A 16,570-nucleotide genomic window follows, 5' to 3' on the forward strand; every position below is an offset into this window, starting at 1 on the left:
TAACTTGACATTGAAAATGGTTAAGATAATGGTAAAGGTTAAGTAATGGTTATGATTAACGTTAGAGTACGGACGTCCCAATGATCCCGGATAGAACTAACACCAACATATGTTCACGCGAAAATAAGACAATACCAATTGAGGAGCTTTTGTATGGGGGGCAATGAGAGACTGCCGAATTTGGTCAATATAACAGTTAATTGCTATTTTGATAGGTGACGCTTATTCGATTGAATATAAGTTTCATAATGCTTAGGTTGATGCGATGTAGGCTACTGACATAAGCGATAAGACATTCTGACAACTTTGTAATAACGATTTTATACCGGAGTTGTACCATATGTTCACACGCGTATCTGCCCTCTCATTGGCTAGAATGTTCCCACCTGATCTCGCTTCCTCCCGCCTACCTTTCGCATTTAAGGACATGCGTTTCCATTGTTAGAGCGGTCAGTTTGACATCTCGTCAATATAACAGATAATCTTTGGTCTGCATCTAAACGGGAAAAGGGCCAATAATATTTTAGCAGACTTCGTCACGATACTGATGGCCAACCAATATAATTGGTGGTTGTAGCGCATGTGTTCTGTTTCAGCAGAGCTCATGACTCACTTGCGTTCATGTTTTTTCCCGGTGTTGCCCTTTCCAAGTCAACACTGTAATACTGTGAATGTAAATAATCTATAACAATTTCCATTGGCTATAGGACTTCAAATATCTTCCTATATCATCATTTGTGTTTTTTTCCAATTATGAAGAAAGACAGAAAGATGACAAGCACATGTTTTAAATGAATTCAGAGTCTCTATTAAGAGTCTTAACCTACCTACAAAAAAATGCCAAAAGAATTACAGATGCAGTGTTTAGAGGTGTAGGCAACGCTAATAAAGCTGACTTGCAGCAGCTGCCAGGCTGTGGAACTTCTGAGGGAGGAGGACAGTCATGAAGTGCAGCTTGTCCTTTTTTAGGCTCTGAGCAACCATCTGCTTTAAACCCAACCCCATGTACTTTCTGCTCATACAGGGACCACTTTACCAGCGCCTCCCCGTTTGGTGAGCTGCGGGTCACAGTTAGTACCCAGGGATCAGTGTGCTAAACAGGCCATTTCACGAAGAAAAGTAACTCAGGACTGTACTTCTAATAGTGTGCTGGACTGTTGTGAAAATCATGCAGCTAGAAGTTCTGGATCCAAGAAATAGCTATACTGTCATCAGTTTATGTCAGAGTGCATGCAAGCAATATTGCCCCAATATTTTACCTTTAATTAGCTAGGCAAGTCAGTTAAGAACAAATTCTTATTTTCAATGACAGTCTAGGAACAGTGGGTTAACTGCCTTGTTTAGGGGCAGAACAACAGATTTTTACATTGTCAGCTCGGGGATTCAATCTTGCAACCTTTTGGTTGCTAGTCCAATCCTCTAACCACTAGGCTACAATATGCCATCATTTTCCTTGCACAGCTTCTCCTCCTCTTCAGTGACTGTTCCTGTAAGTGGCATTTAAGGGAATATAGGGAGTGATCAGATGTTACCTTGTTTTGAAATTAATATGATCTCTACAAGCTCTTTATTTTGACTGACTTATTTCAATAAATAGGGACAATACAGTTATATCAACAAATAATGATCTAGTGGCCTCCTGAACACTTTATTTGATGATGCATCTTTCTTTTTTTATCCCTATTATTCTTATCTTGTGAAAAGATAATGTTAATATCCTCAGAGACAAAATCAGTATCTCCTTATAACTTTCAGGTCATTGATAGCAGTTATTAACTTGCATAATACATTGGAATTATTCTGGTGATCACAAATGGCATCAACCATGCCAATGTAACAGTAGATTATGTAGTTCAGGTCCTGACTAACCAAATCTGGGGCCCTAGGCAAGAACATTTTAGATTGTCCACTCTTGGTGGCAGAGATACAATTTTGCACTTTTAAACCAATGTCCTGTAATTACACACATTTAGCGTTGGGGCATTGAGAAAATGTTGCAGTTTTAAAGCACATTTCCTGTATTTATTTGACACATTTTGCCATGGGTAATGCCGTGTAATCCGTCCCTGATGTAGTTGATGTGTGCTTTAGACCTACCTGTTATCTTTATACAGTTGAAGTCAGAAGTTTACATACACCTTAGCCAAATACATTTAAACTCAGTTTTTCACAATTCCTGATATATAATCCTAGTAAAAATTCTCTGTCTTAGGTCAGTTAGGATCACCACTTTATTTTAAGAATGTGAAATGTCAGAATAATAGTAGAGAGAATGATTTATTTCAGCTTTTATTTCTTTCATCACATTCCCAGTGGGTCAGAAGTTTACATACACTCAATTAGTATTTGGTAGCATTGCCTTTAAATTGTTTAATTTCCTGACTGATGTCTTGAGATGTTGCTTCAATATATCCACATACTTTTCCATCCTCATGATGCCATCTATTTTGTGAAGTGCACCAGTTCCTGCTGCAGCAAAGCACCCCACAACATGATGCAGCCACCCCCGTGCTTCACGGTTGGGATGGTGTTCTTCGGCTTGCAAGCCTCCCCCTTTTTCCTCCAAACATAACGATGGTCATTATGGCCAAACAGTTCTATTTTTGTTTCATCAGACCAGAGGACATTTCTCCAAAAAGTACAATCTTTGTCCCCATGTGCAGTTGCAAACCATAGTCTGGCTTTTTTTAATCGTGGTTTTGGAGCAGTGGCTTCTTCCTTGCTGAGCGCCCTTTCAGGTTATGTCGATATAGGACTCGTTTTACTGTGGATATAGATACTTTTGTACCTGTTTCCTCCAGCATCTTCACAAGGTCCTTTCCAGCAGGATAGAAAATGTTTCATTATTGACCTCGCTGACCTCGCTATGAAAGCTGTAAAACCATTTAGGTGGATTAAAGGACTGTTCCAAAATATAGTAGAACTTACTGTATCAAATCCAACACGACACACCTTCACCTTCCTAAATTTGAAAAGAGAGAAAAGTAATTATTATCAAAACCCTTTTTATTTCAGTAACCACTTAAACTTGAAGACATATGTAGAGATATATTGAGCAGAAGTGTTTTTAATCAAGAAAAACTGACCTTGCCATTGGGAGGATCCATCCAAACTCATGGTTAGTCATTCCAAGGAGCACAGGAACCTTCTGGACCTCCTTTCTCTTTAAAAGCTTATCTGCAAGGTCTTTTAGAAACACTCCACCCAGTCGTTCCTATAAAGATTCACATCTAAAATGCAACAGGCTCAATGGTTGAAAACAGGCCTAACCTGACCTCTTGTGGCTGTTATTGGAATAACTTTACAGTAATATCTAAGGGAGATGTTATTCTGTATGGTACTATAGAGGCTATTTTACACTGAAAGGTGAGGTCTAACAATTTCAACCATATAAAATTAATCATTTGAACCATCATAGGAAGAAATGCACATGCAACATATCTTCCGTATGTCTCAACTGGTAATAGCTAGTTTACCTTTTTTATGGCATTCACCAAATCCTATTCAGTTCTCATAAACTTGACAAGCTACTCATTAGTAGTGTAGTCACACTGCCAGGTTAGACATCATTATCATCACCTAGACATCACCTGGCCAGTTGTTCAAACATCACATAGCATTCCAAACTTTTATATAATTGATTGATAAACCAGTTAACAGTTTGAACTGATTCAAATGTGATTTGAATTAGTGTTGGATGATTTGTGAGACAGGTATAATACCTTAGCTTGGACCAGAGGCTCTTTTGTAGTGTCACGAACCAGCTCGTAGCCCGTAACAAAGGAGACAACGTGGAGGTAATATATTTATTAAATAAAGTAAACTATATACAATTAACAATAGTGTCAGTAATCAGTAGTGTAAGTGAGTGGTTGCATGCATAGATGGTGATAATGATGGGTGTGCCAAAACAAACACACCTCAAACCCCCCCCCAAAAAAACACATACACACACACGCACGCACACACACACACACACACACACACACACACATACATACATATATATACACTGCTCAAAAAAATAAAGGGAACACTAAAATAACACATCCTAGATCTGAATGAATGAAATATTCTTATTAAATACTTTTTTCTTTACATAGTTGAATGTGCTGACAACAAAATCACACAAAAATGATCAATGGAAATCAAATTTATCAACCCATGGAGGTCTGGATTTGGAGTCACACTCAAAATTAAAGTGGAAAACCACACTACAGGCTGATCCAACTTTGATGTAATGTCCTTAAAACAAGTCCAAATGAGGCTCAGTAGTGTGTGTGGCCTCCACGTGCCTGTATGACCTCCCTACAACGCCTGGGCATGCTCCTGATGAGGTGGCGGATGGTCTCCTGAGGGATCTCCTCCCAGACCTGGACTAAAGCATCCGCCAACTCCTGGACAGTCTGTGGTGCAACGTGGCGTTGATGGATGGAGCGAGACATGATGTCCCAGATGTGCTCAATTGGATTCAGGTCTGGGGAACGGGCGGGCCAGTCCATAGCATCAATGCCTTCCTCTTGCAGGAACTGCTGACACACTCCAGCCACATGAGGTCTAGCATTGTCTTGCATTAGGAGGAACCCAGGGCCAACCGCACCAGCATATGGTCTCACAAGGGGTCTGAGGATCTCATCTCGGTACCTAATGGTAGTCAGGCTACCTCTCGGTACCTAATGGTAGTCAGGCTACCGCGAGCACATGGAGGGCTGTGCGGCCCCCCAAAGAAATGCCACCCCACACCATGACTGACCCACCGCCAAACCGGTCATGCTGGAGGATGTTGCAGGCAGCAGAACGTTCTCCACGGCATCTCCAGACTCTGTCACGTCTGTCACATGTGCTCAGTGTGAACCTGCTTTCATCTGTGAAGAGCACAGGGCGCCAGTGGCGAATTTGCCAATCTTGGTGTTCTCTGGCAAATGCCAAACGTCCTGCACGGTGTTGGGCTGTAAGCACAACCCCCACCTGTGGACGTCGGGCCCTCATACCACCCTCATGGAGTCTGTTTCTGACCGTTTGAGCAGACACATGCACATTTGTGGCCTGCTGGAGGTCATTTTGCAGGGCTCTGGCAGTGCTCCTCCTGCTCCTCCTTGCACAAAGGCGGAGGTAGTGGTCCTGCTGCTGGGTTGTTGTCCTCCTACGGCCTCCTCCACGTCTCCTGATGTACTGGCCTGTCTCCTGGTAGCGCCTCCATGCTCTGGACACTACGCTGACAGACACAGCAAACCTTCTTGCCACAGCTCGCATTGATGTGCCATCCTGGATGAGCTGCACTACCTGAGCCACTTGTGTGGGTTGTAGACTCCATCTCATGCTACCACTAGAGTGAAAGCACCGCCAGCATTCAAAAGTGACCAAAACATCAGCCAGGAAGCATAGGAACTGAGAAGTGGTCTGTGGTCACCACCTGCAGAACCACTCCTTTATTGGGGGTGTCTTGCTAATTGCCTATAATTTCCACCTGTTGTCTATTCCATTTGCACAACAGCATGTGAAATTTATTGTCAATCAGTGTTGCTTCCTAAGTGGACAGTTTGATTTCACATAAGTGTGATTGACTTGGAGTTACATTGTGTTGTTTAAGTGTTCCCTTTATTTTTTTGAGCAGTGTATATATATATATATAAACCTGCATGTTTGCATGGAGAGTCTCCTCAATGAATGGGGAAAGGTGTATTTATCCCCGGGACACACCCGAGCCCAGGTGTGTCCCCACCAAAGCTCTCAATGTTCTCCTGGACCCACTTCAGAGTTGCAGTGTTCTAGGAAACCCCAGTTGCCTGGTGCATGCTCATCTCCAGTGCTTTCAACAGATATGCAAAGAAATCCATGAGATACAGTGCATAGGAAAGTATTCAGACCGCTTGACTTTTTCCACATTTTGTTACAGCTTATTCTAAAATTGCTTAAATTGTTTTTTTCCCTCGTCAATCTACACACAATACCCCATAATGAAAAAGCAAAAACAAGTATAAACATTTTTGCAAATGTATAAATAATAAAAAACTGAAATATCACGTTTACATAAGTATTCAGACCCTTTACTCACTACTTTGTTGAAGCACCTTTGGCAGCGATTACAGCCTCGAGTCCTCTTAGGTATGACGCTACAAGCTTGGCACACCAGTATTTGGGGAGTTTCTCCCATTCTTTGCAGATCCTCTCAAACTCAGGTTTGATGGGGAGCGTCGCTGCACAGTTATTTTCAGGTCTCTCCAGAGATGTTCGATCGGTTCAAGTCTGGGCTCTGGCTTGGCACGGGCTCGCTCAAGTGCAACTGCAGTTGAAGAAAATTTCAAAGTTCTTGACATTTTCTGCATTGACTGACTGTCTTGACTTAAACTAATGATGACCTGTCGTTTCTCTTTGCTGATTTGAGATGTTCTTGTCATAATACCAAATAGGGATATCTTCTGTATACCACCCCTACCTTGTCACAACACAACCAATTGGATCAAACTCATTAAGAAGGAAAGACATTCCACAAATGAACTTTTAACACGGCACACCTGTTAATTCAGATGCATTCCAGGTGACTACCCCATGAAGCTGGTTGAGAGAATGCCATGTGTGTGCAAAGCTGTCATCAAGGCAAAGGGTGGCTACTTTGAAGAATCTAAAATGTAAAATATATTTTGATCACTTTTTTGGTTACTACATGATTCCATATGTGTTCCCTCATAGTTTTGATGTTTTCAATATTATTCTACAATGTAGAAAATAGTAAAAATAAAGAAAAACCCTTGAATGAGTAGGTGTGTCCAAACTTTTGACTGGTACTGTAAGTAACATGTTAATAAAACTGTTCATGTATAACTTACAGGTAGTTTTTCACCTGTTGCTGCCTCTTTAGGTGTGTATACATTAAGATAAAGACAGTCCTCTGACACGTCTGTCAGGTCGTATTCAATGGCCATTACATTTACTATGAAATAGGGTGCAGGCCAGGCAGCAGGCTGTTAGCCAACCTGCCAGCTTAGTGGAGTCTGCCACTATCATAGTCAGTGTAGTCAGCTCAGCCATCCCCATTGAGACTGTGTCTGTGCCTCGACCTAGGTTGGGCAAAACTAAACATGGCGGTGTTCGCCTTAGCAATCTCATTAGGATAAAGACCTTCTCCTTTCCTGCCATTATTGAAAGAGATCGTGATACCTCACATCTCAAAATAGGGTTACTTAATGTTAGATCCCTCACTTCAAAGGCAGTTATAGTCAATGAACTAATCACTGATCATAATCTTGATGTGATTGGCCTGACTGAAACATGGCTTAAGCCTGATGAATTTACTGTGTTAAATGAGGCCTCACCTCCTGGTTACACTAGTGACCATATCCCCCGTGCATCCCGCAAAGGCGGAGTTTTGTCCCATGGAATAAATGTTGTAGATCTTAATGTTTTTCCTCATAATCCTGGACTATCGGACCACCATTTTATTACGTTTGCAATCGCAACAAATAATCTGCTCAGACCCCAACCAAGGAGCATCAAAAGTCGTGCTATAAATTCTCAGACAACACAAAAATTCCTTGATGCCCATCCAGACTCCTTCTGCCAAGGACGTCAGAGGACAAAAATCAGTTAACCACCTAACTGAGGAACTCAATTTAAACTTGCGCAATACCCTAGATGCAGTTGCACCCCTAAAAACGAAAAACATTTGTCATAAGAAACTAGCTCCCTGGTATACAGAAAATACCCGAGCTCTGAAGCAAGCTTCCAGAAAATTGGAACGGAAATGGCGCCACACCAAACTGGAAGTCTTCCGACTAGCTTGGAAAGACAGTACCGTGCAGTATCGAAGAGCCCTCACTGCTGCTCGATCATCCTACTTTTCCAACTTAATTGAGGAAAACAAGAACAATCCAAAATGTCTTTTTGATACTGTTGCAAAGCTAACTAAAAAGCAGCATTCCCCAAGAGAGGATGGCTTTCACTTCAGCAGTAATAAATTCATGAACTTCTTTGAGGAAAAGATCATGATCATTAGAAAGCAAATTACGGACTCCTCTTTAAATCTGCGTATTCCTCCAGGGCTTAGCTGTCCTGGATCTGCACAGCTCTGCCAGGGCCTGGGATCGGGAGAGACACTTAAGTGTTTTAGTACTATATCTCTTGACACAATGATGAAAATAATCATGGCCTCTAAACCTTCAAGCTGCATACTGGATCCTATTCCAACTAAACTACTGAAAGAGCTGCTTCATGTGCTTGGCCCTCCTATGTTGAACATAATAAACGGCTCTCTATCCACCGGATGTGTACCAAACTCACTAAAAGTGGCAGTAATAAAGCCTCTCTTGAAAAAGCCAAACCTTGGCCCGGAAAATATAAAAAACTATCGGCCTATATCGAATCTTCCATTCCTCTCAAAAATTTTAGAAAAAGCTGTTGCGCAGCAACTCACTGCCTTCCTGAAGACAAACAATGTATACGAAATGCTTCAGTCTGGTTTTAGACCCCATCATAGCACTGAGACTGCACTTGTGAAGGTGGTAAATGACCTTTTAATGGCGTCAGACCGAGGCTCTGCATCTGTCCTCGTGCTACTAGACCTTAGTGCTGCCTTTGACACCATCGATCACCACATTCTTTTGGAGAGACTGGAAACCCAAATTGGTCTACACGGACAAGTTCTGGCCTGGTTTAGATCTTATCTGTCGGAAAGATATCAGTTTGTCTCTGTGAATGGTTTGTCCTCTGACAAATCAACTGTACATTTCGGTGTTCCTCAAGGTTCCGTTTTAGGACCACTATTGTTTTCACTATATATTTTACCTCTTGGGGATGTTATTCGAAAACATAATGTTAACTTTCACTGCTATGCGGATGACACACAGCTGTACATTTCAATGAAACATGGTGAAGCCCCAAAATTGCCCTCGCTAGAAGCCTGTGTTTCAAACATAAGGAAGTGGATGGCTGAAAACTTTCTACTTTAAACTCGGACAAAACAGAGATGCTTGTTCTAGGTCCCAAGAAACAAAGAGATCTTCTGTTAAATCTGACAATTAATCTTGATGGTTGTAAAGTCGTCTCAAATAAAACTGTGAAGGACCTCGGCGTTACTCTTGACCCTGATCTCTCTTTTGACGAACATATCAAGACTGTTTCAAGGACAGCTTTTTTCCATCTACGTAACATTGCAAAAATCAGACATTTTCTGTCCAAAAATGATGCAGAAAAATTAATCCATGCATTTGTTACTTCTAGGTTAGACTACTGCAATGCTCTACTTTCCGGCTACCCGGATAAAGCACTAAATAAACTTCAGTTAGTGCTAAATACGGCTGCTAGAATCCTGACTAGAACCAATAAATTTGATCATATTACTCCAGTGCTAGCTTCCCTACACTGGCTTCCTGTTAAGGCAAGGGCTGATTTCAAGGTTTTACTGTTAACCTATAAAGCGTTACATGGGCTTGCTCCTACCTATCTTTCCGAGTTGGTCCTGCCGTACATACCTACACGTACGCTACAGTCACAAGACGCAGGCCTCCTAATTGTCCCTAGAATTTCTAAGCAAACAGCTGGAGGCAGGGCTTTCTCCTATAGATCTCCATTTTTATGGAACGGTCTGCCTACCCATGTGAGAGACGCAGACTCGGTCTCAACCTTTAAGTCTTTACTGAAGACTTATCTCTTCAGTAGGTCATATGATTGAGTGTAGTCTGGCCCAGGAGTGTGAAGGTGAACGGAAAGGCTCTGGAGCAACGAACCGCCCTTGCTGTCTCTGCCTGGCCGGTTCCCCTCTCTCCACTGGGATTCTCTGCCTCTAACCATATTACAGGGGCTGAGTCACTGGCTTACTGGTGCTCTTTCATGCCGTCCCTAGGAGGGGTGCGTCACTTGAGTGGGTTGAGTTACTGACGTGATCTTCCTGTCTGGGTTGGCGCCCCCCCTTGGTTTGTGCTGTGGTGGAGATCTTTGTGGGCTATACTCGGCCTTGTCTCAGGATTGTAAGTTGGTGGTTGAAGATATCCCTCTAGTGGTGCGGGGGCTGTGCTTTGGCAAAGTGGGTGGGGTTATATCCTTCCTGTTTGGCCCTGTCCGGGGGTATCATCGGATGGGGCCACAGTGTCTCCTGACCCCTCCTGTCTCAGCCTCCAGTATTTATGCTGCAGTAGTTTATGTGTCGGGGGGCTAGGGTCAGTTGGTTATATCTGGAGTACTTCTCCTGTCTTATCCAGTGTCCTGTGTGAATTTAAGTATGCTCTCTCTAATTCTCTCCTTCTCTCTTTCTTTCTCTCTCTCGGAGGACCTGAGCCCTAGGACCATACGTCAGGACTACCGGGCATGATGACTCCTTGCTGTCCCCAGTCCACCTGGCCTTGCTGCTATTCCAGTTTCAACTGTTCTGCCTGCGGTTATGGAACCCCTACCTGTCCCAGACCTGCTGTTTTCAACTCTTAATGATCGGCTATGAAAAGCCAACTGACATTTATTCCTGATTATTATTTGACCATGCTTGTCACTTATGAACATTTTGAACATCTTGGCCATGTTCTGTTATAATCTCCACCCGGCACAGCCAGAAGAGGACTGGCCACCCCTCATAGCCTGGTTCCTCTCTAGGTTTCTTCCTAGGTTTTGGCCTTTCTAGGGAGTTTTTCCTAGCCACCGTGATTCTACACCTGCATTGCTTGCTGTTTGGGGTTTTAGGCTGGGTTTCTGTAAAGCACTTCGAGATATTAGCTGATGTACGAAGGGCTATATAAAATAAACTTGATTTGATTTGATTTGACTATGTGTTGAGAAATAACTGGATCCTGAATACACCTAGAACGAGAAAAAAGAGAGTGAGAGAGACCGAGAGGTGTTTCGGTCAATGCCATATTGGTTTCGGTCAATGCCATATGTCCACTCCACTGTAAAAAGTGGGACGGCACTGTTGTTCATCTGAAGTGTTTTTTCTGATTGGTATGATCCAAAATTACACTTTGGTTCATTCAACCTATTCAATTTGTCTGAAATCAAATACCAAATTTGACAGATCAGTGTGATTTTTAAAATTGAATGAAAGCTTCTAAATTGCTTTCAACAGCTCATGCACATTTGCGTTGCATAGCGGTGGGAGCAATGTAGTGGCGGCAGCCTATCAGAAGAGTTGGAGGCGCAGCCTATTGGGGGCGTGGCTTTCATTCTGTTCTTTTTGGCCACCCGTAAGAGTGAATATCATTCCAGGTATGTTTAGTGTCAGCACTGAATCTCAACCAAAGAGGAAAATAATATATATTTAAGAAAGAAATAGTTTGCAAGTTGAAATATAGCTTTGTTAATAATCAAATACATGTATAGCAGTTGGCATTAACTCATGTATTTGGTTTCAACAAATGTCCTTATTTTCTCATGTACTTGTAACCAGTTGACACAATACCTTTTTTAGGTTGATCCTAAAAGTGGATTTTTTTAAAAATGCAGAAGTACAAAGGTTATTAAACTATCTGAGATGTAAGGTTGGCGTGTGCTGTCCCTCTCTGGTTCCCATGGCTCTGCAGGCTGTTGGGCAGCCAGTCGCAGAGGACCCACAGGTGGATGGGCATAGGGTATCTTCAAATACTGCTGCACCCTCTGCTCTATGCCTTTCACAATCATATACAGTACTTGCCCTGAACTTTGCTATTCTTCAGAGAGACCACTGGACCAGTCTCTGCTGGAAGCACACTAAACACAAGGGGCCTTAATCATGTAACCTGATTAAAGTCTGAGCACATAATGTTGTCGTTCTTCATAGTTTCTGTATTTAAAGGAGCCAACTAACTGTTGGAATACTTTTTAAAATAAAATAATGTAAGTGAAGTATGCTGCAATGTATGATGTTCCTGTAGTACTTTCCCCATTATTATTGTCTAGTTAAATAAAGGTTAAATAAAATAAATAATCTTGGTAGCTAAAGTAATCAAAATATGCATGTTATGTAATGTACCAGTTTTGTTGTATTTTTTCTTTAGTACAAAATAATGAAATAAGGATTTCTTACCCATTGTGCCCAGCGAAGCACCTAAAAATACTATAGGATGGTACACGCTAAGAAGTGTTGTTCACATCATGGCTGTGTCTTTGGAAAGACAGACAGACAGACAGACACTCAGTTTTCATTCAAGCAAATACCCCTCCCTACAACAGGTACCTGCCCCTGAATTGGTACACACACACGCACACGCACACGCACACGCACACGCATGCACACACACACACACACACATTGATTTAACTTCTGTTTCACCAGACCCCGCCCTAACAGCCTACAGCCCAACTTACAAAACAACGGTCTTTGAACAACACGCTTAGTAAGGCTATTCAGGGATACCTAAGTTGTCAAAGGCTTTAAAAGGGCTTTAAAAGAAGGGATGTAAAAACAAATAACAAAATATATTTGCTGAAATGAGCTTGGTCAGAGTTGGCAACTGTATTTCAAGGTGATAATGTCCGGTGATACATGAAGGGACAAATAAGTTACATTACAGTAGATTGCATTTAATTATCTTTGACTCTTTCGACAATAATAAACCTCTTTACTTAGGTTTTGTCCTTTAGTGAAGCACTGCCCTGTATCTCACTGCAGATTTGCAGTATAAGCCAGCTTTGTCCTTGTAACCTTATGCCAGTTTTTTGACCAGCTGGTGTTCATAGCAATGCTCAATATCCTTTGGGTTTAGTGTACTAATCCTGAATGACTTTCTGACTTGTCTTTTTCTAGTGTTCTCTGTTGGAAATGTTACTAGACCAGATAGTGCTATTTTTAGTTGTATAGTTTATTGGCACCATGATTTAAGTATAAGGCTCTTAACTATACCCAGGGCCACTTCATGCATGCTGCCGTGCCACTATATATATAACATCACACGTAATGCTGTCTGGATTAGGATTTTGTCAGAGACTGCTGCAACATACTGTATGACCAGTATAAATCACAACACGTTTGAAGGGCAGGCAGTGTCTGGCTGACCAGGTCAAAGAAAGCTGTTATTCATGGAAGTTCAAAACTTGAATGTCAGTGGAACAGGTGGTAACAGGTAAATGCATTCTGACTTATATCATTAGCTTTGTGTTCTTAAAAGTCTTCACAAGATTGTCTTACAAGTAATGTATTTATAGTGGACTTAGTGATATATTGAACATTGTCTTCTGTTAATATTATTATTTTTAAATCATGTTGTTCAAATAAATTAAACAATAAAAGTAAAATAATTTAGCACCTTGACCTGTTCCTCTCTTTTAAAATCTCGCCATTACTTTCAGTAAAAAAACAGAAGACAGTGGAACATGTCAATGCATGAGGTTTCCCCATCGGAGGTGTTTTGTGCTTCTCCTGGCTGTGGGGATCCTGGTGATATTCTACGTAACCACCCTCTTCACTCTTCATATAAGCCAGACCCCACTCTGGCTGCTAGGAGGCCAGGATCTAACTCCTCTCTCTTATACCAATGGAAATGAGGGGGAGTTTTTTTCACCATACAATGTAGCATACCCACAGAAATATCAGTTTGTTCTGGATGAGCCTCATGAGTGCCAGGAACGCAGCCCCTTCCTGCTTCTGATGGTGCCAGTAGCTCCTGGTAATCTGGTAGCCCGGGAGGATATCCGGAAGACTTGGGGTAAGGAGAGCCTGGTTCTGGGACGGGCTGTGCGTCTGTTCTTCCTGTTGGGCCTGCCCAGTGGAGCGGAGTCAGAGAGGATGCAGGAGGAGGTGCTGCTTGAGAACCAGCTGTACCATGACATGCTGCAGAGTGACTTCCAGGACAGCTACTTCAACCTGACCATCAAGACCATGGTGATGCTGGAGTGGCTGGCCTCTCGCTGCCCTGGCGCCTCCTTCGCCATGAAGATTGACTCTGACATGTTCCTCAATGTGCACAACCTGGTCAACATGCTGATAGACCCAACTACACCAAAGCACAACTACATCACTGGGAAGTTCAGCCAAAACACACAAGTGGTGAGAGACCGTACCTCAAAGTGGTACATTCCCAATAAGGTTTACCCCAGTACCAAATTCCCTCCCTACCTTTTGGGAAATGGTTATGTATTTTCCATAGATCTTCCTGAGAAGATAGTGGAAGCATCCAAACAAGTCCGTGCCATATTTTTAGAGGATGCCTACCTGGGTATGTGTCTGAGCCATTTAGGGATTGCAGCCAGTTACCCACCTAACTCTTCCCTTTTCAAGCTTTCCATGCCCTACACTCATAATCGCTGTTACTACTCTACTGTCATCACTACCGAAATGGACCGTGTGAGTGACCTGCTGCGAGTCTGGGAGGACTTACAGAGACCTGGCACCCCCTGCTAAGGACAATGAATACCTCTTAAAGCTTTGAATCCTTACCCTGCTAAGGACAATGAATACCTCTTAAGGCTTTGAATCCTTATAAGTATTAAACACACTATGTAAGCACATGCATACAAGTATTATTAAACAAATAGGTAGGCACACACACACACACACGCACACGCACACGCACACGCACACGCACACGCACACGCACACGCACACACACAGGCATCATGGTATCATAGTATAATTCACTCACTCTCAAACAGCTTTTTCATTTCATGCTAAAGTAGTAACATGTTATTACCACATGATATGACCAGATAATGTTGTTACAATAATAGCATTACTACACAAGTAGAGCTACGTAATGTGTAGTGTTATTGATCGGTCTTGCAAGTATAATTTCCCATGACTGTCTTAAATTCAAATGGCAACATGGGATCTTGTGTGTATCTATGAAGTAAGTATCAAATTATGTTCTAAGATCTTCAAAGATGAGCATGATCAGTGTGTATCACATTATCCCATGTGACAGTATAGTCTCAATTTCTGTACATCATCAAGACAAACTCATATGTGGACACAACATAACAGCTACTGTGCTGTTACACACCAGCCTTTTTCTACCGCACAAGATTTTCACTGTCACTAGATGGCAGCAGTGAATTTGACTTAAACGTTTGTCTTGTGTGCTATTGTTTAGGTTGCTTGTGATTTGTACACTCAGATGATGCCTACTTCAGATTGATGTTGTTACAAATTCCTGTACTGTTTGTAAAAATGTTCAACTGAATAAAAACAGATAAACAGACGTAATCCATTACAAACCTATTTTTTAAGTATTGAGAATATACATTGCACACCAACAATCTATCACTTGGTTTTATTATGGTAGCATAAATAGTGATGTGACTATTTTAAAGCCACACTCCTTAATTTGTGCATACCCTCAAAGAGTGAGCTAACAACAAAAATGTAAACAATGGAGCAAATGCACCCCATGACATTTTCCTATACAAATAGTAGGCTACTTGATATATACAGTCGGATCCATATGTTCTTAATTAATGATATACCAGGATAGAGCAACATACATTATTTGAAGCTATATTTTCTAATGACAACATAATTCTAATCAAATCAAATTGTATTTGTTACATGCGCTGAATAGAACAGACCTTACAGTGAAATGCTTACTTACAAGCCCTTAATTAACCAACAATGCAGTTTTAAGAAAAATAAGTGTTAAGTAAAGAATAGATAAGTAAAAAATAAGAGAGCAGCAGTAAAATAACAATAGCGAGGCTATATACAGGGGGTACTGGTTAGTAGAGGTAATTGAGGTCATATGTACATGTAAGTAGAGTTAAAGTTACTATGCATAGAAAATAAACAGAGAGTAGCAGCAGCGTAAAAGAGTTGGGGGGGTCAATGCAAATAGTCTGGGTAGCCATTTCATGAGCTGTTCAGGAGTCTTATGGCTTGGGGGTAGAAGCTGTTAAGAAGTCTTTTGAACCTAGACTTGGCGCTCCGGTACCGCCTGCCGTGCGGTAGCAGAGAGAACAGTCTATGACTAGGGTGACTGGAGTCTTTGACCATTTTTAGGGCCGTCCTCTGACACCACCTGGAATAGAGGTCCTCGATGGCAGGAAGCTTGAACAATGTTCTAGGTCTTTCAGGTAAAACTGTTTTTATTTCCACTAAGAATTACAGGAAAACAACAGCATGCTTGGCACCCACCAGTTACCTAAGACTATTCCAATCACATTTTAATTTGTCTTGAATTGCATGTAGTAAAATGAAAAATGTTGCACATTACCTATGATATTGCATTTACGGTGCACCAAATATTTCCTTATGCAAGGTTTCCATGTCTTCATTTTCTCATCAACTTGTCTTTCTAATTATATCATAACTGTCTGTCATCTTTAAACGTGACGTTTTCAGGAGTCAAGTAAGAGTGGGTAAATTTCAAAATATTAACTATCAGGCTACCTTATAGTTTGCACATTATAAAGATCTAATACAGCATACCAATACTGTATTATGCTAGTATAAATTACTGAATTTCGACCATTTTAGAAAAGTTTCGAGTCAAAACAAACGTTATCAATTAATACAATTAAAGTAGCTAGATTCAAGAATTTTGGGGCCTACAATTCACAGAAAAAAAACCCGCCCATAACGGATACGTTAGCCCTACGTCAGACGCAGGGGGCGTTAGAGGGGCGTGTCGGCTCTGCATATCAGCTGTAATGTTTAATGTAACGCTCGCGCTCCATTGAAAAG

The 16,570-nt window shown here is 41.6% G+C and overlaps 1 protein-coding gene across 1 annotated transcript; it reads left to right on the forward strand.

Annotated features, from left to right (window-relative positions):
- The first annotated feature begins 13,279 nt into the window (after positions 1–13,279).
- LOC120053201 (beta-1,3-galactosyltransferase 2-like) lies at positions 13,280–14,296 on the forward strand. The gene has a single exon (XM_039000360.1). It carries the CDS (start codon positions 13,280–13,282, stop codon positions 14,294–14,296), a length of 1,017 nt encoding a protein of 338 aa, XP_038856288.1.
- Positions 14,297–16,570: the final 2,274 nt, after the last annotated feature.

The sequence above is a fragment of the Salvelinus namaycush genome, chromosome 9 (assembly GCF_016432855.1).
Source record: "Salvelinus namaycush isolate Seneca chromosome 9, SaNama_1.0, whole genome shotgun sequence".
Taxonomy (NCBI): domain Eukaryota; kingdom Metazoa; phylum Chordata; class Actinopteri; order Salmoniformes; family Salmonidae; genus Salvelinus; species Salvelinus namaycush.